General features: G+C 45.2%; 1 protein-coding gene across 1 annotated transcript; it reads left to right on the top strand.

Annotated features, from left to right (window-relative positions):
- Positions 1 to 17,146: 17,146 nt before the first annotated feature.
- LOC141086214 (endogenous retrovirus group PABLB member 1 Env polyprotein-like) lies at positions 17,147 to 23,289 on the top strand. The gene is made up of 2 exons (XM_073572046.1): positions 17,147 to 20,896; positions 21,505 to 23,289. The coding sequence occupies exon 2, from the start codon at positions 21,847 to 21,849 to the stop codon at positions 22,957 to 22,959; it is 1,113 nt and encodes a 370-aa protein (XP_073428147.1). The 5' UTR covers positions 17,147 to 20,896; positions 21,505 to 21,846; the 3' UTR covers positions 22,960 to 23,289.
- Positions 23,290 to 25,188: the final 1,899 nt, after the last annotated feature.

Genomic DNA, 25,188 nt, shown 5'->3' with positions numbered 1-25,188 from the left:
TTCGATGCCGCCCCTCCTGGTCGTGTGGAGGCGACCAGCGAGAGTATATTTTCCTCCATATTCCTGCGGCTATGGTACTAAAACCCCCTAGAGTCGCTGCTGGGGAGCAGGACTGGTTCATGCAGGCGGGCGCACCCAGGCAGGTGGGAGGAATGGTGCCCCACGGAGCTGCCTGGTATTCCCCGAGGTGAAGGGGTACGCCCCTGTTGTGAACTGACTGGTGTGAGAGTCCGCGGGGTTTTACGCCAAATCTTCATACCATCGAAGAAGCCGCCCTCTTGGTCGTGTGGAGGTGACCAGCGAGAGTATATTTCCTCCATTTCCCGGTCCCCTTCTCCTCCTGGTGTGTGCAGCAGGTGTGCTGCGGGGGAGTAGGGACAAATCTCTACCCTCGCCATTAACCAACCCTAAGAGGCGCAGTCCTCATGGTGAAAGGGTTGGAGGGTGGTGTCCCTTGGTGAATAGTGGGGGTGTGAGTGTGGTGACACAGGGGGACGCCTCTGAGTCCAGAGTGAGTTTACCAAAAAATGACAAATGAATGTGTGCAATAAACGTTCAGGTCCGGACCTGTGTGTGAACGAGCATGTATGGGTGCCACCAAAAAACATCTTGTGGAAATGTGTTATGGAGTCTGATCAGCTCTGAGCAAACCTACACATACATTAACTCGTTCCCCAGGTCGGCGCTGTGGAGATGAGTGGTGCCTCCAAAAGGAACATATATTGCCAATATTAGCGGTGTTTGTCATAAACCTGAAGTGTCAGGGAATGGTGGGGTGAACTCAGGGTCTGGGCGTCCCCGCTGTAGGTGTTTCCCTAATGAGGGGTGGTCTTGAGGGTCCAGAGGCCCCTCATTAAGGAGGGGGTACTGTCATGATCCAGTGTTGGATCTGGCGGTATTAAAAGCACAAAGTGAACTTTTTTTACTTTGGTTGAGTTCAAAGGTGTTTTGACTGTCCCCGGTGGTGGTTAGCGGTATCGCATCATAGGTTTAGGTTAATGTTCACTTAATTAGGGATCAGGTGTGACTCCCTATAAAGGTGTGCTCAGGGGGTTCACTCACTGCCTGTGATATTGTGAGTTTGTGTTCACTCTGTTTTTGGAGAGCCTGGATGAAGGATGGAGCTGGTGAGGAGTCCTGCACAGCTTAGCCAGGGGGGACGTGTTTCAGCTATGGTGTCTGGACGAAGGGCTGGCATGGCGTGGTGGAGTCGCAGTGATGGTGTCAGCGGGAAGTGTCTGCATGGGCTGGTGGAGTGGCGACTATGGAGAGTGGCACTCACCATGTGGGACTTGGCCGCTGAGCTGGACTCAAGCATGCTCGACTTCGTGTCAGCAGCTGAACTCATCCTTGTGACTCTGGTTCTAAGCAGCTGCAACTGGTGTTGGACTCTGCTCCAAGGTTGCACTAAGGTGAAGGATCCTGTTATGGTGATGGATCCGGCTGGAGGAGAAGATGCACTCAGGTGGAGGGCTCTGTTGCTAGGAGCGCACGCAACAGAGCAAAGCTAAGTGGTGTTTCCCCTGTATTGTCTCTTTCCTCATGTGTGTTATTAGTGCAGTGGTGGGATTAGTTTCCGCACCGACCTATTCCCTAGTGAGGGTTTAGGGTCAGGGCGAGCTAGGGCGTTGAGGTACGCGTGCGGCGCCCGGTGCGAAACCGGCATAGGGAACGTTAGGAGTGCAGGGACACTGGCTCAGGGGAGCTCAGGAGGTCTCCAATTCCCTTTTCCCTATTGCAGGGCCCACCATTGTTAAAGTTACCCAGGTTCCCCCCTTTATTATTTAAATGCGCCTTACTGGAGGCGGTGTTTCCAGATATTGTATGTATAACGTGTAATACCTAAATTCGCCAGGTGGAGGCGGCGTATCCACCTGCACGTTTTTATTATTTAAATGCGCCCCACTGGAGGCGGTGTATCCAGGGTCACGTGTGTTATGGGTTCGCCTTGCGGCATCATCTGCGTCCTGACACACGTGATCATGACAAAATTAAGGTTGACAAGCTTAAGTAATAAGAATTTATGTTTTTGGCATTAAAATGGGCACTGTAGGTATGTTTCCTGTCCTCCAATCACTGCCGACGTTTCTTCCCCATTGACTTGCATTGGGTTTCGTGTTTCAGTCGGCCTTCAACTTTTCATGATTGGCCGATTTCGTTCGACCCGACTTTTGAGAAAGTCGGGTTTCATGAAACCCGACTCGACCCGAAAAAAGGCAAAGTTGCTCATCTCTACTGGCGACTGTTCATTCACTCATCAGTTGTAAGTCTGAAGGCTGTTTTACTACACAATGGAAATATCTATCCTTCTATACCTATTGGACAGGCTGTACACATGAAAGAAACGAATGCGAATATGGAGTTACTGTTCACCCACATTAATAGAAATTATAACTGGAACATATGTGATCTAAAAGTTGTTGCACTTCTTCTTGGACTGCAGCTTGGATATACCAAGTATTGCTGTTTTATTTGTGAGTGGGATAGTCGTGCACGAGAAATGCACAGAAAGGACTGGCCACTCTGCGAAAACCTGGTTGCTGGACAGAAGAATGTTAAACATAATCCTCTCGTTGATCTAGCAAAGATATTTTTCCTTCCTTTGCATATTAAACTTGGGCTTATGAAGAATTTTGTCAAAGTAATGATCAAAGAATCAGAAGCCTTTTCTTGCTTGCAACTGAAATTTCCAAGAATAAGTGATGCAAAGATTAAAGAAGGTATTTTTATTGGCCCACAGATCAGAGATATAATGAATGACAATAGCTTTGATGGTCTTTTGAAAGGTGCTGAACAAGTGGCATGGAGAGCCTTTACAGATGTGACCTTCAACTTCCTTGGCAACAGCAGGGCACCGAACTTTGAACAACTCATGGACAACATGCTCATAGCATATAATTTGATAAAATGCAATATCTCACTAAAAATGCATTTTCTACATTCTCACTTGGACTTTTTTCCAGCCAATCTTGGTGCCGTTAGCGATGAACACGGTGAAAGATTTCACCAAGACATTGCACTGATGGAGAAAAGGTACCAGGGAAAGTGGAGTACATCAATGCTGGCTGACTATTGCTGGAATCTTATTCGAGAAGCATCTGACATGGATTATAAATTAAATTTTGAACAATTTAATTTGCTACTGACATCGATGCACATGTATGTAGTGTCTCGGAGGTCATAATGTAGACTATAAACTGTTGTTTCTTAGAAACCTTACTTGAGCACACATTTGTGTTCAGCATATCAAAATCTATTAGATACAATAAAATGTTCTCAGGGGACAAGAACTTCCCTGAAATTTGTTGCGCAGTGTAACTTAATGATCACTCGAGGTCCAACTGTTGGGACCTCCAGCAATCCTGAGAATGGGGCTTTCTAACTTGAACCATGAATTTAACTCTATAAAATTCTGTTTTGACTGGAGCATATTTGCACATACTCGTCCTCCACTCCATTCATTGTCTATAGGATTGTCAGAGAAAGTCAAGCACATTGCTCAGCTATTTTCAGCCATCCAATAAGACAAACAACAATTACTAACTCCTTTGCCTCAAAGCCAGTTTTCACCTTCCTGACAAGGCCAAATTTTTCAATTTTGACCAGTGTCACTTTATGAAGTAATAACTCCAACGAATCCCAGTGATTTTGGAATACTATACATTATGATAATGGTACTTTATGATATGTACTTTATGATAATGGTAATTGAGGTCATATTTTTTGGGTTTATTTGTGAAAATATCAAAACTTTGGTTAAAATTTAGCAATTTTCAAACTTACAATTTTTATATCCATGAACCAGTCAGTCATGCTGCACAAAATAATTTATAAAGCATGGCGGTTCAGTGGTTAGCCTTGCAGTGCTGGGGTCCTGGTTTCAAATCCCACCAAAGACAACATCTGCAAGGAGTTTGTATGTTCTCCCTTTGTTTGCGTGAGTTTCCTCCGGGTTCTCCGGTTTCCTCCCACATTCCAAAGACATACTGATAGGAAATGCAGAGTGTAAGCCCCATCAGGGACAGTGCCAATAATGTATGTAAAGCGCTGTGGAATTAATGACCCTATATAAATGAGTAAAATAACATTTCCCATATGTCTTCTTTACATCAGTAACATTTTTGAAACTTTTTTTTGTTAGGAAGTTAGAAGGGTTAAAAAAGATCATCAACAATTTCTAATTTTCCCAGAAAAATTTATAAAACTGCTTTTTTCACAGACCACATCATGTTTGAAGTGACTTTCCATGGGCCTGTATTACATAAAATACCAAAAAGTGACACCATTTTGGAAACTGCACACTTCAAAGTGCTCAAAGCCACATTCACAAACATTATTTACTCTTTGAGTGCTTCACAGGAATTAAAGCATTGTGGAAGGAAAAAGTGAACATTTCAGTTTTGCCACAAAAATTTAGCTCTCAAATTTAGTATTTTACAAGGGTAACAGGAGAAAATGAACCTTATAATGTGTGTGCATTTTCTCCTGAGTATGACAATACCCCATATGTAGAGGAAAACTACTGTTTGGGCTCAGAAGGGAAGAAGCACCTTTTAACTTTTGGAGGCCAAAATTGGCTGGAATAGATAGCTGACACCATGTTGTGTTTGCAGAGTCCCCGATAGCCATAAACGGTGAAAACTCCCACTATTCACCACTAGAGTTGAAACGGGTCGAAAAATTTCAAGTCGCCGACTTTTGGCAAAGTCGGGTTTCATGAAACGAAACCCGACCCTAGGATGAGGTCGGCCACGAGGTCGGCGACTTGCGCGCCAAAGTCGCGTTTCAAAAGTTTGTTTTGCGCTCTTTTTCAGCCAATCAGGATCCACGGACACTGTGAGCAACGTGATGAATATAGGCAGGGGTCACCACCATCTTTCAGAAGGGCATGCAAGTGATTGGCTTGCTTTGGTGGGCGTCACAGGGGGTATAAAAGGGCGTGCACGCCGACCGCCATCTTACTTCTGCCGATCTCAGTATAGGGAGAGGTTGCTGCTGATTCTGTAGGGAGAGCGTTAGGCAGGGAAGAAGACAAAAAAACTGCTTCTGCTGCTAGCGATTTGGCCTGCACAACACACCAGTCACTGTGTGTGCAGTGCAAGGGGAGGCTATATAGTGGTGTATCAGTGGTGTTGGTTGTTGGGCTGCCTTCTAAGGCTTCCTGACATTCCTGCATTGCTGTTTACCCACTGCTCCGCAAACTGCTTTTTTAAAAGCAATCCCAATTTTTTTTTTTTTTTTTGGACTGCTGAGAAGAAAAAAAAAACTGCTTCTGCTGCTAGCGATTTGGCCTGTACAACACACCAGTCACTGTGTGTGCAGTGCAAGGGGAGGCTATATAGTGGTGTATCAGTGGTGTTGGTTGTTGGGCTGCCTTCTAAGGCTTCCTGACATTCCTGCATTGCTGTTTACCCACTGCTCCGCAAACTGCTTTTTTAAAAGCAATCCCAATTTTTTTTTTTTTTTTTTGGACTGCTGAGAAGAAAAAAAAAACTGCTTCTGCTGCTAGCGATTTGGCCTGTACAACACACCAGTCACTGTGTGTGCAGTGCAAGGGGAGGCTATATAGTGGTGTATCAGTGGTGTTGGTTGTTGGGCTGCCTTCTAAGGCTTCCTGACATTCCTGCATTCCTGTTTACCCACTGCTACGCAAACTGCTTTTTTAACCCCTTCCTGACATCCGACGTACTATCCCGTCCACGGTACCCGGGCCCGTATGACCGTGGACGGGATAGTACGTCTACCGCGATCAGCGGCGCCCACGTGGTGAGCGCCGCTGATCGCGGCCGGGTGTCAGCTGATTATCACAGCTGACACCCGGCACTATGTGTCAGGGGCGGTCACGGACCGCCCCCGACACGTTAACCCCTTGCACACCGCGATCAAACATGATCGCGGTGTACCGGGAGTTAAAGGGAAGCATCGGCAGGGAGGGGGCTCCCTCCGTGCTTCCCTGAGCCCCCCACGGCAGCGCAATGTGCAGCGCTGCTGTGGGGGGCTCCTATCCTCCAGGCCCCCGGATCCAAGATGGCGACGGGGGCCTTCGGGGACCTGAGGAAGCTGGCTTCCTCAGTGCCTGCAAAGCGCAGGCAAGAGGAAGTCTGCTTCAATGCCTGTGACAGATTGCTGATCTGTCAGTGATCTGTGATGTGACAGATCAGCGATCTGTCACAGGACAGTGATGTCCCACCTGGGACTATGTAATAAAGTAAAAAAAAATAAAAAAAAATGTAAAAATAAATTAAAAAAAATCGCCAAATAAATTAGTAAAAAAAAAAAAAAATATTCCCCAATAAATTCATTTTTTGAAAATAATAAAAAAAAAAACAATAAAAGTACACATATTAGGTATCGCCGCGTCCATAATGACCCGCCCTATAAAACTGTCCCATTAGTTAACCCTTTTAGCGAACCCCTTAAAAAATAAAAATAAAAAACGAAGCAAAAAATAATGATTTATTATCATACCGCCAAACAAAAAGTGTAATATCGCGCGATCAAAAAGACGCATATAAATATCCATGGTACCGCTGAAAACGTCATCTTGTCCCGCAAAAAACGAGTTGCCACACAGCATCATAAGCGAAAAAATAAAAGTTATAGCTCACAGAATAAAGCGATGCAAAAATAATTATTTTTTATATAAAATAGTTTTCATTGCATAAAACCGACAAAAACATAAAAAAACGACCTAAATGAGGTATCGCTGTAACCGTACTGACCCGAAGAATAAAACCGCTTTATCAATTTTACCGCACGCGGAACGGTGTAAACGCACCCCCCCAAAAGAAATTCATGAAACGCTGGTTTTTGTTCATTCTGCGTCCCAAAAATAGGAATAAAAAGCGATCAAAAAATGTCACGTGCCCGAAAATGGTACCAATAAAAACGTCAACTCGTCCCGCAAAAAATAAGACCTCACATGACTCGGTGGGTCAAAATACGGAAAAATTATAGCTCTCAAAATGTGGTGATGCAAAAACTATTTTACAATAAAAAGCGTCTTTTAGCGTGTGACAGTCGCCAAACATAAAAACCGCCATAAATAGTAAATCAAACCCCCTGTTATCACCTCCTTAGTTAGGGAAAAATAATAAAACTAAAAAAAAAAGTATTTATCTCCATTTTCCCGTTAGGGTAAGGCTGTGTGCACACACTGCGGATTAGGTGCGGATTCATCCGCGCGGATTTTGTAAAATCCGCAGGTGAAACTGCAGGTCAAAAGACCTGCGGTTTTACCTGCAGATTGCTCTGCGGTTTTGTCCTGCGGTTTTTCATCTCCTCATTAGAGGAGATGGCAAACCGCAGGAGAATCCGCAGAAAGAATTGACATGTCAATTCTTTCTGCGGATTGAAAACCGCAGATAATCCGCGCGGAAAATTCCGCACCGTCTGCACTGCGGTTTTTGATTCCCATAGGGAATCATGGTACTGGGGTCCGCAGCAGCCAAAACCGCTGCGGAACTGCAGCAAAATCCGCAGCGTGTGCACACAGCCTTAGGGTTAGGGCTAGGGCTAGGGTTAGGGCTAGGGTTAGGGCTCAGATTAGGGTTAGGGGTGTGTTGGGGTTAGGGTTGGAGTTATAATTGGGGGTTTCCACTGTTTGGGCACATCAGGGGCTCTCCAAATGCAACATGGCGTCTGATCTCAATTCCAGCCAATTCTGAGTTGAAAAAGTCAAATGGTGCTCCTTCCCTTCCAAGCTCTGCCATGCGCCCAAACAGTGTTTTACCCCCACATGTAGGGTATCAGCCTACTAAGGACAAATTGCAAAACAATTTTTGGGGTCCAATTTCTCCTGTTACCCTTAGGAAAATAAAAAATTGGGGGCAAAAATATCATTTTTGTGGAAAAAAATGATTTTTTTATTTTCACGTCCGAGTGTTATAAACTTCTGTGAAGCACTTGGGGGTTCAAAGTGCTCACCACACATCTAGATAAGTTCCGTGGGGGGTCTAGTGTCCAAAATGGGGTCACTTGTGGGGAGTTTCAATAGTTTAGGTACATCAGGGGCTCTCCAAAGGCAACATGACACTCGCAGACCATTCCATCAAAGTCTGCATACCAAAACGTCACTACTTCCCTTCCGAACCCCGACGTGTGCCCATACAGTAGTTTTCACCCACATATGGGGAATCAGCATACTCAGGACAAATTGGACAACAACTTTTGGGGTCCAATTTCTCCTGGTACCCTTGGGAAAATAAAAAAATGGTGACTAAAAGATCATGTTTGTGGAAAAAATACGAATTATTTATTTTCACGCCCGGGCATTATAAACTTCTGTGAAGCACTGGGGGGGTCAAAGTGCTCACCACACATCTAGATAAGTTCCTTAGGGGGTCTAGTTTCCAAAATGGTGTCATTTGTGGGGGGGTTTCCACTGTTTTGGTACATCAGGAGTTTTCCAAACGCGACATGGTGTCCGATCTCAATTCCAGCCAAAAACGTCAAATGGCGCTGCTTCCCTTCCGAGCTCTGCCATGCGCCCAAATAGTGGTTTACCCCCACATGTTGGGTATCAGCGTACTCAGAACAAATTGCACAATAACTTTTACGGTCCTGTTACCCTTGGAAAATTAAGAATTGAGGGTGAAAAGATCATTTTTGTGGAAAATATGATTTTTTAATTGTATGGCTGTATGTTATAAACTTCTGTGAAGCCCATGGGGGTTCAAAGTTCTCACCACACATCTAGATAAGTTCCTTAGGGGGTCTAGTTTCCAAAATGGTGTCATTTGTGGGGGGTTTCCACTGTTTTGGTACATCAGGAGTTTTCCAAACGCGACATGGTGTCCGATCTCAATTCCAGCCAAAAATGTCAAATGGCATTGCTTCCCTTCCGAGCTCTGCCATGCGCCCAAATAGTGGTTTACCCCCACATGTGGGGTATCAGCGTACTCAGGACAAATTGCACAATAACTTTTAGGGTCCTGTTACCCTTGGGAAAATAAAAATTGGGGTGAAAAGATCATTTTTGTGGAAAAAATATGATTTTTTAATTGTACCGCTGTACGTTATAAACTTCTGTAAAGCCCTTGTGGGTTCAAAGTTCTCACCACATATCTAGATAAGTTCCTTGGGGGGTCTAGTTTCCAAAATGGGGTCACTTGTAGGGGGTTTCCACTGTTTAGGTACATCAGGGACTCTCCAAACGTGACATGGCGTCCGATCTGAATTCCAGCCAATTTTGCATTGAAAAGTCAAACGGCGCTCCTTCCATTCTGAGCTCTGCCATGTGCCGAAACTGTCGTTCCCCCCCCCACAAATCAGGTATCAGCGTACTCAGGACAAATTGCACAATAACTTTTGCAGTCCAATTTCTCCTGTTACCCTTGGTAAAATAAAAAAAATTGAACCTGAAGTATTTTTTTTGTGAAAAAAAGTTAGATGTTCATTTCTTTTTAAATATTCAAAAAAATTCCTGTGACGCACCTAATGGGTTAATAAACTTCTTGAATGTGGTTTTGAGCACCTTAAGGGGTTCAGTTTTTAGAATGGTGTCACTTTTGGGTATTTTCTATCATATAGACCCCTCAAAGTGGCTTCAAATGTGATGTGGTCCTAAAAATAAAATGGTGTTGTAAAAATGAGAAATCGCTGGTCAACTTTTAACCCTTATAACTTCCTAACAAAAAAAAATTTTGGTTGCAAAATTGTGCTGATGTAAAGTAAACATGTGGGAAATGTTACTTATCAAGTTTTTTGTGTGCCGTATCTCTGTGATTTAAGGGCATAAAAATTCAAAGTTGGAAAATTGCGAAATTTTCAAAATTTTTGCCAAATTTCCAATTTTTTCACAAATAAACGCAAGTTATTTGAATGAAATTTTACCACTAACATGAAGTACAATATGTCACGAGAAAACAATCTCAGAATCACCGGGATCAATGGAAGCATTCCAGAGTTATGACCTCATAAAGGTACAGTGGTCAGAATTGTAAAAATTGGCCCGGTCATGAACGTGCAAACCACCCTTGGGGGTGAAGGGGTTAAAAGCAATCCCAATTTTTTTTTTTTTTTTGTCCTGCTGAGAAGAAAAAAAAACTGCTTCTGCTGCTAGCGATTTGGCCTGTACAACACATCAGTCACTGTGTGTGCAGTGCAAGGGGAGGCTATATTGTGGTGTATCAGTGGTGTTGGTTGTTGGGCTGCCTTTTAAAGCTTCCTGACAGGCTGGCATTGCTGTTTACCCACTGCTCTGCAAACTGCTTTTTTAAAAGCAATCCAATCTCCCTTATCCTCTAGTCACTTTTGTCACAGCTGTGCCATCGAGCCTGTGACTTAGCGATCAGTAGAGTTGAGCGATACCGTCCGATACTTCAAAATATCGGATCGCAATGGATCGGCCGATCTTTAAAAAAAAAAGTATCGTATCGCCAATGCCGATACCGGAAGTCCCATTCAAGTCTATGAGACTTCCGGTATCGGAATTGGAAAAACCCTTTCCTGCCCTTGTACAGCCTCTCGGGGGGGTCTGTACGGGCCTTCCGGGGGTCTCTGCCGGGGGGCCTGTGCCAGCCTGCCGGTGGGCTGTGCGGACTGCCCAGGGTCTGTACCGGCCTGCCGGGGGGCTGTGCCGGCCTGCCGGTGGTCTGTGCACCCTGTGGGGGTCTGTACCGGCCTGCCGGGGGGCTGTGCCGGCCTGCCGGTGGTCTGTGCAGGCTCCGGTGGTCAGTGCCGGCCTGCCGGGGGGCTGTGCAGGCTCCGGGGGGCTGTGCAGGCATCGTCCGATGGGACTAGAAGTCCCATCGGGCGATGCCTGCTACCATGACAGTGATTGACACATTAGCCAATGATGGGACAGTAGTAGTCCCATCATCCGGCTAATGTGTTACTTAAATGTAAAAAAAAAAAAAAAATACTACATGCTACATACATACTACATGCATGCTACATGCTACATATATAGTACATACATACTACATATATACTACATGCATGCTACATACATACTACATGCTACATACATACTACATACATACTACATACATACTACATATACTACATACATACTACATACATACTACATGCATGCTACATACATGCTACATACATACTACATGCATGCTACATACATACTACATGCATGCTACATACATGCTACATGCATGCTACATGCATGCTACATACATACTACATGCATGCTACATGCATGCTACATGCATGCTACATACAATACATTCATACAATACATACATAGACATACAGTACATATAACATAGAGTAACATACTTACCAATACTTGTCACATTGTTCCCCGAAGCCATTGTCTTTTACGGAATAAATATTAACATAACAAACCACAAAAATACTCACCCATGATCCGAAACAGTCCACGAGTGTGTCCCACGACGATCTTGGGTAGAGAACTGCAGCATCAGCTGATGCTGCCGCTCTCTACGGGCTGCAGGAATCCAATGACGGAAGGTAGGTATCCTTCCGCACTGTATTCCTCCGCCACTTGAAAAAAAAAGTCCCTAGTCTCACTTTATGGTTACCATAAAGTGAGACTAGGGACTTTTTTTTTTCAAGTGGCGGAGGAATACAGTGCGGAAGGATACCTACCTTCCGTCATTGGATTCCTGCAGCCCGTAGAGAGCGGCAGCATTAGCTGATGCTGCAGTTCTCTACCCAAGATCGTCGCGGGACACACTCGTTGACTGCTTCGGATCATGGGTGAGTATTTTTGTGGTTTGTTATGTTAATATTTATTCCGTAAAAGACAATGGCTTCGGGGAACAGTGTGACAAGTATTGGTAAGTATGTTACTCTATGTTATATGTACTGCATGTAGCATGCATGTAGCATGCATGTAGCATTTTTTTTTATCTTTTTTTTTTTTTTACATTTAACACATTAGCCGGATGATGGGACTACTACTGTCTCATCATTGGCTAATGTGTCAATCACTGTCATGGTAGCAGGCATCGCCCGATGGGACTTGTAGTCCCATCAGACGATGCCTGCACAGCCCCCCGGAGCCTGCACAGACCACCGGAGCCGGCACAGCCCCCCGGCAGGCCGGTACAGACCCCCACAGGGTGCACAGACCACCGGCAGGCCGGTACAGACCCCGGGCAGTCCACACAGCCCCCCGGCAGGCCGGCACAGCCCCCCGGCAGGCCGGCAGAGACCCCGGAAGGCCCGAAATGACGGCGCATCATGATGCGCACACACCGCGCATCATGATGACGTCATTTCGGCTGTCAATCAACTTTGAACTTCCGATTCCGATGCCCGATATTGAAAAAATATCGGATGTCGGTATCGGAATTCCGATACAGCAAGTATCGGCCGATACCCGATACTTGCGGTATCGGAATGCTCAACACTAGCGCTCAGATATCAGTGGGCCTCACACAATCCAAAAGTGTCCAGTGTCCACAAGTGTATGCAGAAATTCAAAATCTCCCTTATCCTCTAGTCACTTTGGTCACAGCTGTGCCATCGAGCCTGTCACATAGCGCTCAGATATTCATTGGGCCTCACACAGTCCAAAAGTGTCCACAAGTGTGTGCAGAAATTCAAAATCTCCCCTGTCCTATAGACACCTTGTACCTTGTTTTACATTACTATATAGTTTGTTGGATTTTGTCTACATTTCTACCAAAAATGAGGAAGGCTGGTGGAAGAGGCCGTGGAATTGGGGTTGGCAGCTGGTAATGATGGTGTTGGTGGTGGATCTGATGGTAGTGGCAAGAGCAAAATAGGACCGAATGCAGGAGGTGTTGAGCCTGCGTCATCGTCTGGCTACATAAGGCCTCGAACGCTTAGTTTTCTAGGAGTTGGCAAACCGCTTTTAAAGCCAGAGCATCAGGAAAAAGTTTTGTCTTACATTGCTGACTCAGCCTCCAGCTCTATCGCCTCCTCTTCTTCAGTTGTAAAAAGAAAAAGCACTGAGTCGTCATTGGAGGCTCATGTTCATGAACCACACCTTTCCTTGTGTCCTTCACCCCAACAAAGATTGAAGGATGACACAGGCCATACTACTGATTACTCCATGGAGCTGTTTTCACTTACCATGCCTGGATTATCAAGTCAAATGGTGAATTACCCAGGCCAAGATGAATCTGACATGGAGTGCACTGATGCACAGCCGCTGATGGATGATTCTGCTGGTACATTCACTCAGAGCACTACATTGTCCTCGCAGTGTACAGAGCCAGATTCTGACCCTGATGAGACTCAGGTGCCCCTTCCCGCACACTATACCACCATACACGGTGACACAGAGGAAGGTGCACATGACATAGAAGAGGAGGTGATGGATGACCCAGTTGTTGACCCAGACTGGCATCCATTGGGGGAAGAGGGTGCTGCTTCCAATAGCTCAGATGAGGAGCATCCACAGCAGACATCGACATCGCAACAGCTGTTATCTGGCAGGCCCGGAGCACTCCAAAGACAGGTTCCAAACATCAAAAGAGTTGCTGGACAGCTTGTCCAGAGGGTCAAAAGATCACAGCGTGCTAGGCCGCAAAATGTCTGCCAAAGTAGGAAGAGTGCAGTGTGGCACTTTTTTGAACAAAATCCTCATGATCAGGCCACGGTTATCTGTAATAAGTGCGCAAAGACCTTTAGCCGAGGGAAAAATTTGAATACCAGTTGCATGCTTAGACATTTAACCAGCATGCACTTGCAAGCGTGGACACAACACCAAACCTCAAGTGCCACATGTGCAACTGATCACAACGAAGGTAGTCAGCAACGCTACATTGTTTCCCCCACTGTAAGCCCACCGGTTAGCACAGCAGCAAATGTTGAGGTGTCGTTGCAAGGCCACAGCAGTCAGGGAATCCCACTGTTATATCAACGAAAGACTGATTCTAGGCCATCAGAAAGAACACCAACTCCATCACCATCATCAACCCTCTCTCAGTCCGCCCTGTCCACCGCTACTTCCACCATATGCAGCTCTCAAGTCCAGCTCACCCTCCCAGACACTATGAGTAGGTCAAGAAAGTACTCAGTCTCTCATCCGCATACACTGGGTTTGAACGCCCACATTGCCAAACTAATCTCGTTTGAGATGATGCCCTTTCGGTTGGTGGAAAGCACAGCTTTCCGCAAACTCATGGCCTATGCAGTACCACGCTATGACCTACCCAGTTGCCACTTCTTCTCTCGCAAAGCCATCCCAGCCCTCCACCATCATGTGAAAGACCGCATTGTCCATGCACTCAAGCAGTCAGTGAGCGGAAAGGTGCACCTCACAACTGATGCATGGTCCAGTCGGCATGGCCAGGGCCGTTGTGTCCATCACTGCGCACTGGGTAATGTGGTGGATGCAGGGTCCACAGGGGACAGTGGTGGTGGGACAGTGCTGCCTAGCCCACGGTATAGGAAACAGTTGGCTGTAGGCGTTCGACCTTCCTCCTCCTCCTCCAGAAGCGAAAGCTCGTCCACAGAGCGCAGTCGTACGAGCATTCCATCTGCAGCTGCCACTGTTGCACACAATGTGTCCCCCTATCGAGCAGCTAGTGGAAAGCGTCAGCAGGCTGTGTTGCAGATGATGTGTTTGGGCAACAGACACACCGCCGAGGTGCTGGCCGAGTACTTGAAGCGTCAAACTGAGTCATGGCTGGGCAGTGTACATCTTGAGGCAGGCAAGGTAGTTAGTGATAACGGCCGTAATTTTGTGGCAGCCATAGCCCTTTCAAAACTCAGCCATATACCTTGCTTGGCTCACACCTTGAACCTGGTGGTGCAGTGCTTCCTCAAAAATTATCCGGAGTTAACAGCGCTGCTCCAGAAGGTGCCAAGACTGTGCGCGCACATCCGCCAGTCGCCTGTACACTCCGTTCGTATGCAGAAGCTGCAGCGATTGCTCCACCTTCCCAACCACCGCCTCATTATCGACATTGCAACAAGGTGGAACTCCACCCTGCACATGGTGGAGCGGCTGTGCGAGCAGAGGCAGGCCATAATGCATTTGTGGGAGGATACACGGCCAGGCACTTTGAGAGCAGACATGGAGTTGACAGGTGTGCAGTGGTCGAAGCTGAAAGACCTTTGTAAAGTCCTTCAGTGTTTTGAGGAATGCACACGGCTGGTAAGCGCAGACGACGCCATCCTAAGCATGAGCATCCCACTTATGCTTCTGCTCATGCAAACTTTGACGCACCTTAAGGAGCAGGCGTCTGAAGCCAATGTTGATGAGGAGGAAGAGGAGGAGGGAATCCTTGATGACATTCAGCCATTGTCTGCTCAGGGACCTCTCCTGGACGAGGTGGAGGAAGAAGAGGAGGAGGAGGAGGATGATGGGGATGATTACTTAGGGGAGGAGGATGCATCTCGTGGGGCAAGTGAAAATGTTGGCGTGGCAAGGTCTGGTACAGGGTTTGTGCGTGACTGGAGGGATGTGGATTTGCCAGAAAGTGCTCCTCCAACCAGCACTCGCAGTGCATCATTGACACCGGGAACATTGGCCCACATGTCAGATTATGCCTTGCAGATCCTAAACTGAGGGTAAACTGATTAAATTTGCTGATGACACAAAGCTAGGAGGGATAGCTAATACTAGAGAAGAGAGAGAGAGGATTCAAAAAGATTTAAATAAACTGGAGAAGTGGGCAGCAACTAACAGAATGGTTTTTAACAGGGAGAAATGCAAAGTACTACTGTCAAGGTGAAAATATATTTTCTTATATAACTTTTATATTTTTATACTGTGAAACAATAAGTTTTTCCTAATTGCTTGCTAATGCAAATGTAACTGTATTAAAGATGGCTGCCAGTGTTCACTTTCACTTAAATTCAGTGTCTAAAGAGTTAAGTTAAGTTTCATTTCTCCTAAAAAAGATAACTCAGGAATGTGAAGAAGGAGTAACCATCGGGAGACGTTTTGACGAATCAGAGAGAGACTGGACACTAGATGTATACTGCATAAACCCCGCCTAATGCACGCCTTCCCCTAACACTCAATATAGTATTGTGTATTTGTAAATAAAAGCCAGTTGTTGTACTGCTCCTGACAGGTGTGGATGCAGGACATTAGCTAAGACTGAATCAGCTGCGTGTCTGAGTCATTCTTAATCGGTACCAGATGTTTTGCGCTCGCACAATGATTTGGAATGACTGGTGAATGAGGATTCATTGTCATTTACGACCCCGACAATTTGGCGCCCAACGTGGGGCGTGGACAGTGATCCGAGGCTCCTCTGGACCCATGCCTGGATGTCTGTGGATGATACCTGTAGTGGCTGACCTCGAGGACTGATCACCCTCCAAAACACGGTAAGTGAGATCATATACACTGTATGTGTCACACTTGCTAGTGTCTCAGCCGTTATTGGTTTGTCTGTGGTCTCCTTGGGTCTGAGGGGTGACCGGTCGAGTGGTGAGACTGAGTGCGATCCTGTGCCACGCTCTGAACCAGCAACTGAGAGACGTCGCATTCTGCGCGTCCTCGTGTACACCACACCTCCTCCACCGGTCATTGTACTCCATTCAACCACCCTACCCGTGACTATTGTCTAGTAGTGAAGTGGAGTGATAAATTGAGCTAGTTGCAGATTGTGGGGCAACCTAGAGGAAGGGATAGGAGACGCAGCCTCTGTGATATTGTACCAGCTAGGTAATTAAGACGTCCCGAGAAGGGACCACCTGTATTTCTGTGGAGGGCTCTCACTAGGAGACCGCCTCCCGACTGTTGGAATATCGTGGCAGGATAATCTGTTAATCACTGCTGTTCAAGGTTAGGGAAAGGAAATATTGAGCGCTAGGCTCTTTTCCTAGTACGTCGAACGTGAGGCTCCGTACTGTGGAACATCAGTGTTGATATCGCTACCAGTGGTTTTTCTGCAGAGAACCATAGTATTCTGTAAGAGTCATGCTGCGTATCTTAAAGCAGAAGAAGTCTGTGCCCCACAAGTTAGATGAGGATGCTGTGGAGGTCAAGGCAATAGTAGCGTCACGGGAAGGCAAGGAGGCAGTCAAGAATGTTGAGAGATTGTATAAGCATGTAGGATTGCCCTCGTCAGGGAGATTACAGCCGGCTATGTGGCATAATCTCATAGAGAACAAACGAGGCATGTTGAAAGATAAAGGATTGTTAGAACAAGCACAAGCTCATCTGCGAGTTGCGCGAGGCTTGAAGAATGAAGGATGGAAAGAGATTGATGGGGAAGGAGACCGGTTATGTGATATAATTGAGGATAGATATGGAAGTAGTGCAGCAAAGAACCTGGAAAAAGTATTAATCAAATCCAAAGTGCAAGATAGGCAGGCTGTGTGAATCCTTGTATATATGTCTATGAGAACCTCTGAATAAGATGAGAGATGAGTAATTGAGTAAAAAAAAAAAAAAAAATCAGTGAATGAGCACGTATGAATGAATCATCACACATCGTTTTTGTGTCAAGAGATTTGTGACCTTTCTAGTTGTGGTGGAATCCCGGACAGATGCGTTATAGATATTTCAAATCTACATCTGAGACTGAATGAATTGAGTAATGATATAGTTCGTGTTATATGTGGCATTACATTGTAAAGTTTCCTGAATGCATTTGGCCAGAAAAAGGGCAAGGCATGGTTAATCTCATTATACAGTTATCTGCTCTTACAGTGAAATCCCGTGATTTTGAGTTTCTTTGTAGAAATTGATTTTGATAAGTCTAAAGAACTACAGAATTCTGTGAAGGACGACGCTGCATTCTGACGGGAGGGGTGAAGGATGGCGCTGCGTAGTTTCTTCTCCCTTCGCTCTTATCTCTGCTGAGTGTGAGTTGTGCTCAAAATTCTCTGTAATTCTATCCGTAAGGTACGCGCTGAAAGATTTGTGCATTTTAAAGCAACAGTACTTAATTGAAGATTGGAAGTTAAAAGTAAGATATGGTGCCTAATTTAGAAGGGAATTGTAAGTGATTGCTTGGTCATTAATGTGTTTGAACCTGCTTCTAGTTGTGTGATTGATTTGTATAGCAAATTGTGTCAAATTACAAGAGACAGAGAAGGAAGGAAGCAGTAAAACAAGTGGGACAAATATTGAAAAAGGCAAAAATACCAGAGTGTGAATGTTTGGATGTACAAAAAGGCACAGACAAGGGAAGAAAATAGCAAGTGAATAAATGATGCTTGAGAATGTGCAGCAGTGTGGAAGGTGTATTATGAATGTTTGATTGACAAAGTGTAACCAGAGACCCAGACAAAACAGATGGACTTGTAAACACTGTGGTCAGACTCAGACAAATCCAGACTGAATAGCTACTTGTGTGACCTGTGCTACTGACCTAAGAGAATTGCACTAAATCCTATCCAGACAAGATCATAAGAAGCTGACATAATAGTGTGGATAGTGGGTAGTGGGGACATTGGCCCTTGAGGAGTAAGCTGACAGTAGACATCAGACGGCCAACCCCATCAGGACCTAGAAGTGTGACTAGAATAAGAAAGATGCAGGTGTATTATCCCTGGAGCCCCTCTGACCAGCTAGCTTTGCTGAAGCAGCTGCCTGCCCCTGAAGACCAACCATTCCCGTTTTACAGACACATAAAGGAAGTACAGCAGACATATAAGTGTACCTGGGCAGACCTAGAGAGGTTGGTGAGTTTAAAGGCAGGTGACGCACTAGATCATATAATTAAGACACACAGATGTGACAAAGAATCAGGCTTGGGGCATGGATGATAAATCTGCACGATCTGGGGAGACGTACTGTGAGTCACTAAGACAATGGGCTGCAGTGGAACAATCAGAGCAGTCTGTACTCCTGACTAATGTGACACAGCAAAGAGGAGAGAGAGTAGAGATATACCTTGGACGGTTACAGCTGAAATGGGCAGACATGGGGTACATTTGCATAAATCCACTTGATGTTAGAATACTGGTGGATGCATTCATTGACGGTATGAACAAAGACTTACGAGACGCAGTACAGACAGCCAGACCTGAATGGAGACATGTAGATCCGAAAGACCTCCTTAAGGTAGCTAAAGAAATTGAGCAAACAAGGACAATAAAACGACCTGTCATGTATGCTGGAGCACAAGGAAAAAAGTGGAGACGTAATAGGAAAGGCATGTGAGATGACACTGACGTTTCTTTTGACAATCTATTCCCCACATGACATCCATGCCATACTCCTACAAGTTCAACCAAAACATCTGTCTATGGCCAGACAGCTCTGACTTGAGTGTGCTCTACTAATTCCTGAGTATGTCACTCCTCAAAAGATGTAACGTTCTGAATCCAGCCACCCTCCTGCCTGTGGATTCAGAAAAGGGGGAATTGGTGACCATATTAGCGCGTGAGGAAAGATACTTTGACATGACGCATGAACATGTCTGCATAGAACTGATGAGTCAGGAGACAGTTGGGTTTGCACACATTCATGAAAAACCTGTTCCTAATGCAGACTTTGAGTTTCTTTTTTTGTAGATGACCCCAGATACCACCAGGATGGACGATTCTACACTGGATATGCAGTAGTATCCTCACATGAGGTAATCCGAGCGGAACCACTCTCTCCTCACATGTCGGCGCAGGAGGCAGAGTTGAAGGCACTCAGAGGCGTGTAGAGCCGCTGCAGGTAAAGTCGCTAATATTTTCACAGATTCGAAGCCCATTAAAAATGCAGAGCTGGTGAAACAATTGATGGAGGCATTGATGTTACCAGTCCAGGTTGGCATTGTCAAGGTAAAAGCACACACAAAGGTGACTCCGTGGAGGTAGAGGGCAATAGAAGGGCGAACGAGGCTGCTAAAATAGCACAAGGCGGCCTAGAGAGAGCAGTGGACGGTGGCGGGGAGTCAGCGTATTCCAGCCACATTGGGTCTAGATGTCCTGAAATCCCTCCAGCAAAAGGCTGCCCAAACAGAGAAGGTACACCGAGGGAGACTGGGAGCTGAGCTGAACTCAAATGGAGTATGGGAGAATAAGGATAAAATGTGCCCACCAAAGTCCCTGTTCCCAATCATGGCGCAAGCAGCACATGGCCCCAATCACACCTCAAAAAGTCACATGTGTGCCATGGTAGATGCCTTCTGGATCGCTCCTGGCTTCAGTTGCGCAGCCGCGAAACTTGTACAATCATGCCTCATCTGTGCACAGCACAACCCAGGTAAAACAGTAAAAGTCCCTAAGAAAGCGACACCTAGGCCTCTCTACCCGTTTCAGAGACGGCAGATTGACGACATACAGCTACCAAGGTAGGAGTGTATGCAAATATCCTAGTATGTGTAGATCTCTTCTCTGGATGGCCAGAGGCCTACCCGGTGAAAACGGCTACAGCTCGAGCTACTGCAAAGAAACTGGTGATGGAACTAGTACCACGATTCGGTGTCCCTGAAACAATTGAATCAGACAGAGGTACACACTTTACTGCTGAGGTAATGCAAAATGTAATGCAAATGATAGGTGTAGAACAAGCATTTCATACACCCTACCACCCACAGAGTTCAGGGAAGGTAGAGAGAATGAACGGGACACTAAAATTGAAAATACAGAAAACCATGGAGCAAACCCATAAACCATGGCCAGAGTGTCTCCCATTAGCATTATTCTCAGTAAGGTACACACCCACGGGGAAAACTGAACTGTCACCCTTCGAGATACTGTTTGGAAGACCACCGAACACAGGGTTGTACTACCCACAGGTCTTAACACTCAATGTGGATAATTTGACAAGTTATGTAATCCAGTTGCAAAAGCATTTAACTCAAATGCATTCTCTAGTTTTCTCTTCCATTCCAGATAGTGTGGAAGGAACTCACTGTCTACAACCTGGTGATTACGTATATGTCAAGAAACACTCCAGAAAGACCCTTGAACCCCGATATCAAGGACCTTACCAAGTACTCCTGACAACGCCTACTGCTGTTAAGTTGGAAGGACGACCAACCTGGATCCACGCATCGCATTGCAAACTAGCCACAGGAATTAACAAAGCATAAGAGTGCATAATGTTTTGGTTTGGTTTTGTTGCATTATCTGTAATAATGGTAGCTGCGTGGGACAATCTAAATTCTCCAATGTCCTTGAATAATAAGTTTATACAACATCATGAAAAAATACTAAATGATTGGTCAAAAGACACTCAGTCTCCAGCAGATTGCTGGATCTGCACACATTCACCAATATCGGCCACTAGTATTCCGTTCCTTGTTATTCCTGTGCCACCCGAGGAATTATTTGCCTGGACCAGTTGTTCTGATACACTCGCTAATAATGCCACAAATAATGTGAAGTTATGGAACACAACTGTTGGAATACCTATTGTGGGATGGGTAGGATACCCTTGGTGGCAGGGTAATCTTTCAGGAAGTAACACATACCTTCAATATCTGGCATATAAAGGGGGGGCTTGGGTACCCAGGAATAGAACTCGGTTAACCTACCTGGGGCAAATTCCAATGTATGGCCTACAAGTTAGTTTTAATGTAACTTCCCACTCTACTGATGCCTTCAAACCAATACTGCTAGAAAGAAGGTTGCATAACACGTCCTGGAAGTATTCCAATTTATTTCCCCAGGGCAATAATGAAACTTGTTTTAATATTTCAGGTAATATACCTTGCAACGAGTCATCTGGATATGAGAAAGGAACTCCCACCTGTAGAAATCCCGATGTAGGGTATTGTAGCCCTTTAGGACAACTTCCAAATTGGTGTATGCTTCAGAATGTATCTGCGTTCATAGATTTAGTTCATAGACTGGTATTACAACATTCAGCCCTATGGGACCTACCTAGTGACATGTTCTGGGTATGTGGAGACAATGCATATAAATGGTTGCCAGTAGGGGTAAAAGGTGCTTGTACTCTGGGTCGTTTGACTCCAGCTACCTTTGTTATTCCGAATGACCAGTTGAATACTCAGAGCATACCTAAACACCACTGCCTGTGTCATGAATTTGTTGAAAGGTTTGAAGCCCACTGATTGCCCAGATTACGTCCCACTAATTCATAAGGAACCCAAACTAAAGGTCCCAGGAGAAGTAACTGTATTAGCTGACAATTACACCTGCTATAATTCCCACGACACCACAGGTACACCAGTAGGGATCTTCGAGACAGGTTTCTGCAAAGAGAATAGTTCTCTAGATACTGACTTGTTAATCAAACATACACAATATATGTATGACATTTATTGGTTATGTGGAGATGGTAAGCTCCGTCCTAGGTTGCCAAATGCCTGGACAGGCCAATGCACCCTTGTTAAACTAGCTATGCAGTTCAAGATTCTACCCTGGGATCCAAAGATACCTGATGAACCTACCAGGAAAAGGAGAAGCCTCGATCAGCTCCATATGAGTTATGAAGAAGATCCACTAGTATATATTGATGCTATTGGAGTGCCAAGGGGGGTGCCTGACCAATTTAAAGCCCAGAACCAGATCTATGCTGGCTTTGCTTCTATAATCCCACAGGTGCAGATTAATAAAAATGTTGAATGGATCAATTACATATATTACAGTGAACAAAGGTTTGTCAATTTCAGCCAAGATGCCTTCCAAGGTATAGTTGAAGAATTGGGCCCTAACACTAGAATGACACTCCAAAATCGACTAGCCCTTGATATGATATTAGCTGAGAAAGGAGGAGTTTGTGGGATGGTGGGAGAGGAGTGTTGTACCTATATCCCTCAGAACTCTGGAGTGAATGGAAAAACCATGATAGCCCTTAAAAAGATAACTGGGTTAGCAGCAGAATTGAAAACTAATGCTGGAGTAGACACATCTTTCTTTTCCGGCTGGTTGGGTGGACTCAAGGGATTCCTTCAACAAGCTTGTATAGTACTGATTGCCCTCCTTGTAATTGGATCAATAACTCTTTGTTGTGTTATTCCCTTGTATAAAAAGGTTATTGCCAAAGCAACTCCGACTGGCACCTTCCTCAATCAAGAAGTAGACCCACCAGAGTACGATGGTACTGATCTAGGGAAGATCCCTAAGTATATTCCCCTCAAGAGAGTAGACAAAACCCCCCATTCTCAGATGATGTTAAGAGACTTAGTTTAGGGACAGCGGGAGAACTCCATGTGAGGTTAGTGAAGGGTTCAGCTGCCTGGAGGCCTCTCGCTAGGGGAGAGCTTCTGAGGTGTCTGGATGAAGAAATCCACCTCCCCTTTTCCCATCACATGGACAGTCTCGAAGGATCTTTCATTAAGGGAAAAACTTAGTGTTTAGGGGGGATTGTCAAGGTGAAAATATATTTTCTTATATAACTTTTATATTTTTATACTGTGAAACAATAAGTTTTTCCTAATTGCTTGCTAATGCAAATGTAACTGTATTAAAGATGGCTGCCAGTGTTCACTTTCACTTAAATTCAGTGTCTAAAGAGTTAAGTTAAGTTTCATTTCTCCTAAAAAAGATAACTCAGGAATGTGAAGAAGGAGTAACCATCGGGAGACGTTTTAACGAATCAGAGAGAGACTGGACACTAGATGTATACTGCATAAACCCCGCCTAATGCACGCCTTCCCCTAACACTCAATATAGTATTGTGTATTTGTAAATAAAAGCCAGTTGTTGTACTGCTCCTGACAGGTGTGGATGCAGGACATTAGCTAAGACTGAATCAGCTGCGTGTCTGAGTCATTCTTAATCGGTACCAGATGTTTTGCGCTCGCACAATGATTTGGAATGACTGGTGAATGAGGATTCATTGTCGTTTACGACCCCGACAATTCATCTGGGCAATAAAAATGAAAAAAGCATATATAGAATGGGAGGAATAGGGCTAAGTGACAGCACATGTGAAAAAGACTTGGGTATACTAATAGATCACAGACTGAATATGAGTCAACAGTGTGATGCAGCAGCAAAAAAGGCAAATGTAATTCTAGGATGTATTAACAGAAGCATACAGTCTAGATCACGTGAAGTAATTATTTCCCTCTACTCCTCTTTGGTCAGACCTCATCTGGAATATTGTGTCCAATTTTGGGCACCACATTTTAAAAAAGACATCAACAAACTGGAGCAAGTTCAGAAAAGAGCGACCAGAATGGTGACCGGTCTGCAAACCCTGTCTTATGGGGAAAGGTTGCAGGATTTGGGAATGTTTAGTTTGCAAAAGAGAAGACTGAGAGGAGACTTAATAGCTGTCTACAAATATCTAAAGGGCTGTCACATTGTAGAAGGATCAACTTTATTCTCATTTGCACAAGGAAAGACTAGAAACAATGGGATGAAACTGAATGGGAGGAGACACAGATTAGATATTAGAAAAAACTTTTTGACAGTGTGATCAATGAGTGGAACAGGCTGCCACGAGAAGTGGTGAGTTCTCCTTCAATGGAAGTCTTCAAACAGAGGCTGGACAGACATCTAACTGGGATGATTTAGCGAATCCTGCTTTGAGCAGGGGGTTGGACCAGATGGCCCAGGAGGTCCCTTCCAACTCTACGATTCTATGATTCTATGATAAACAGGGACCCACGCATTGCCAAAATGATGAACGATGATGACTACTGGTTGGCCAGCATCCTGGATCCACGCTATAAAGGCAAATTACAAAACATCATGCCACAGGAGAACCTTGACCTAATATTGGCTAATAAACAAGCAACTCTGGTAAATCGGTTGCTTGAGGCATTCCCAGCACACAGCAGCGGTGATGGTTCTCACACGAGCCGTACGGGCCGGGGGCAGCTTGGCAGAGGTGTTCGTGGTGCACACAGCAGAAGTGGCGTTGGAGACAGGGGTTTCATGACAATGTTGTGGACTGATTTTTCAAGTACCGCTCACACAACTGGTAATACTGCATCGATGGAAAGTGACAGGAGACAGCAGTTGTCAACTATGGTTACAAACTACTTTTCCTCCCATATCGATTTTCTCCCACACAGGTCATTCCCCTTTGACTATTGGGCCGCTAAACTGGACACCTGGCCTGAATTGGCACAATATGCCTTACAGGAGCTCGCTTGCCCAGCTGCAAGTGTGCTATCGGAAAGAGTCTTCAGTGCAGCTGGATCAATCCTGACAGAAAAAAGGACCCGTCTGTCAACCCAAAATGTGGATGATCTAACCTTCATTAAAATGAACCACGCATGGGTTTCCAAGGATTTTGTCCCACCTTCCACTGATGACACATAGGGTGACAGAAAAATGGCTTGCTTTGGTCCACCTCTTCCTGGGACTTGACCTATTTCACCTTTTGCATCAGCTGAATGTCCAACATCAACATATGCCACTTTCTAAAACTCCCTAACTGTGCTGCCTCCCCCCCCCCCATGGCCG

The sequence above is a fragment of the Dendrobates tinctorius genome, unplaced genomic scaffold, assembly GCF_039654945.1.
Source record: "Dendrobates tinctorius isolate UK_male_01 unplaced genomic scaffold, ASM3965494v1 ptg000030l, whole genome shotgun sequence".
Lineage (NCBI taxonomy): Eukaryota > Metazoa > Chordata > Amphibia > Anura > Dendrobatidae > Dendrobates > Dendrobates tinctorius.
The sequence above is the reverse complement of the archived record's forward strand: the minus strand, read 5'-3'. Positions and strand labels throughout refer to the sequence as shown.

Excerpts from the sequence above, each read along its gene's own strand:
- LOC141086214 (XM_073572046.1), top strand. The coding sequence starts at position 21,847 with ATGAATTTGTTGAAAGGTTTGAAGCCCACTGATTGCCCAGATTACGTC.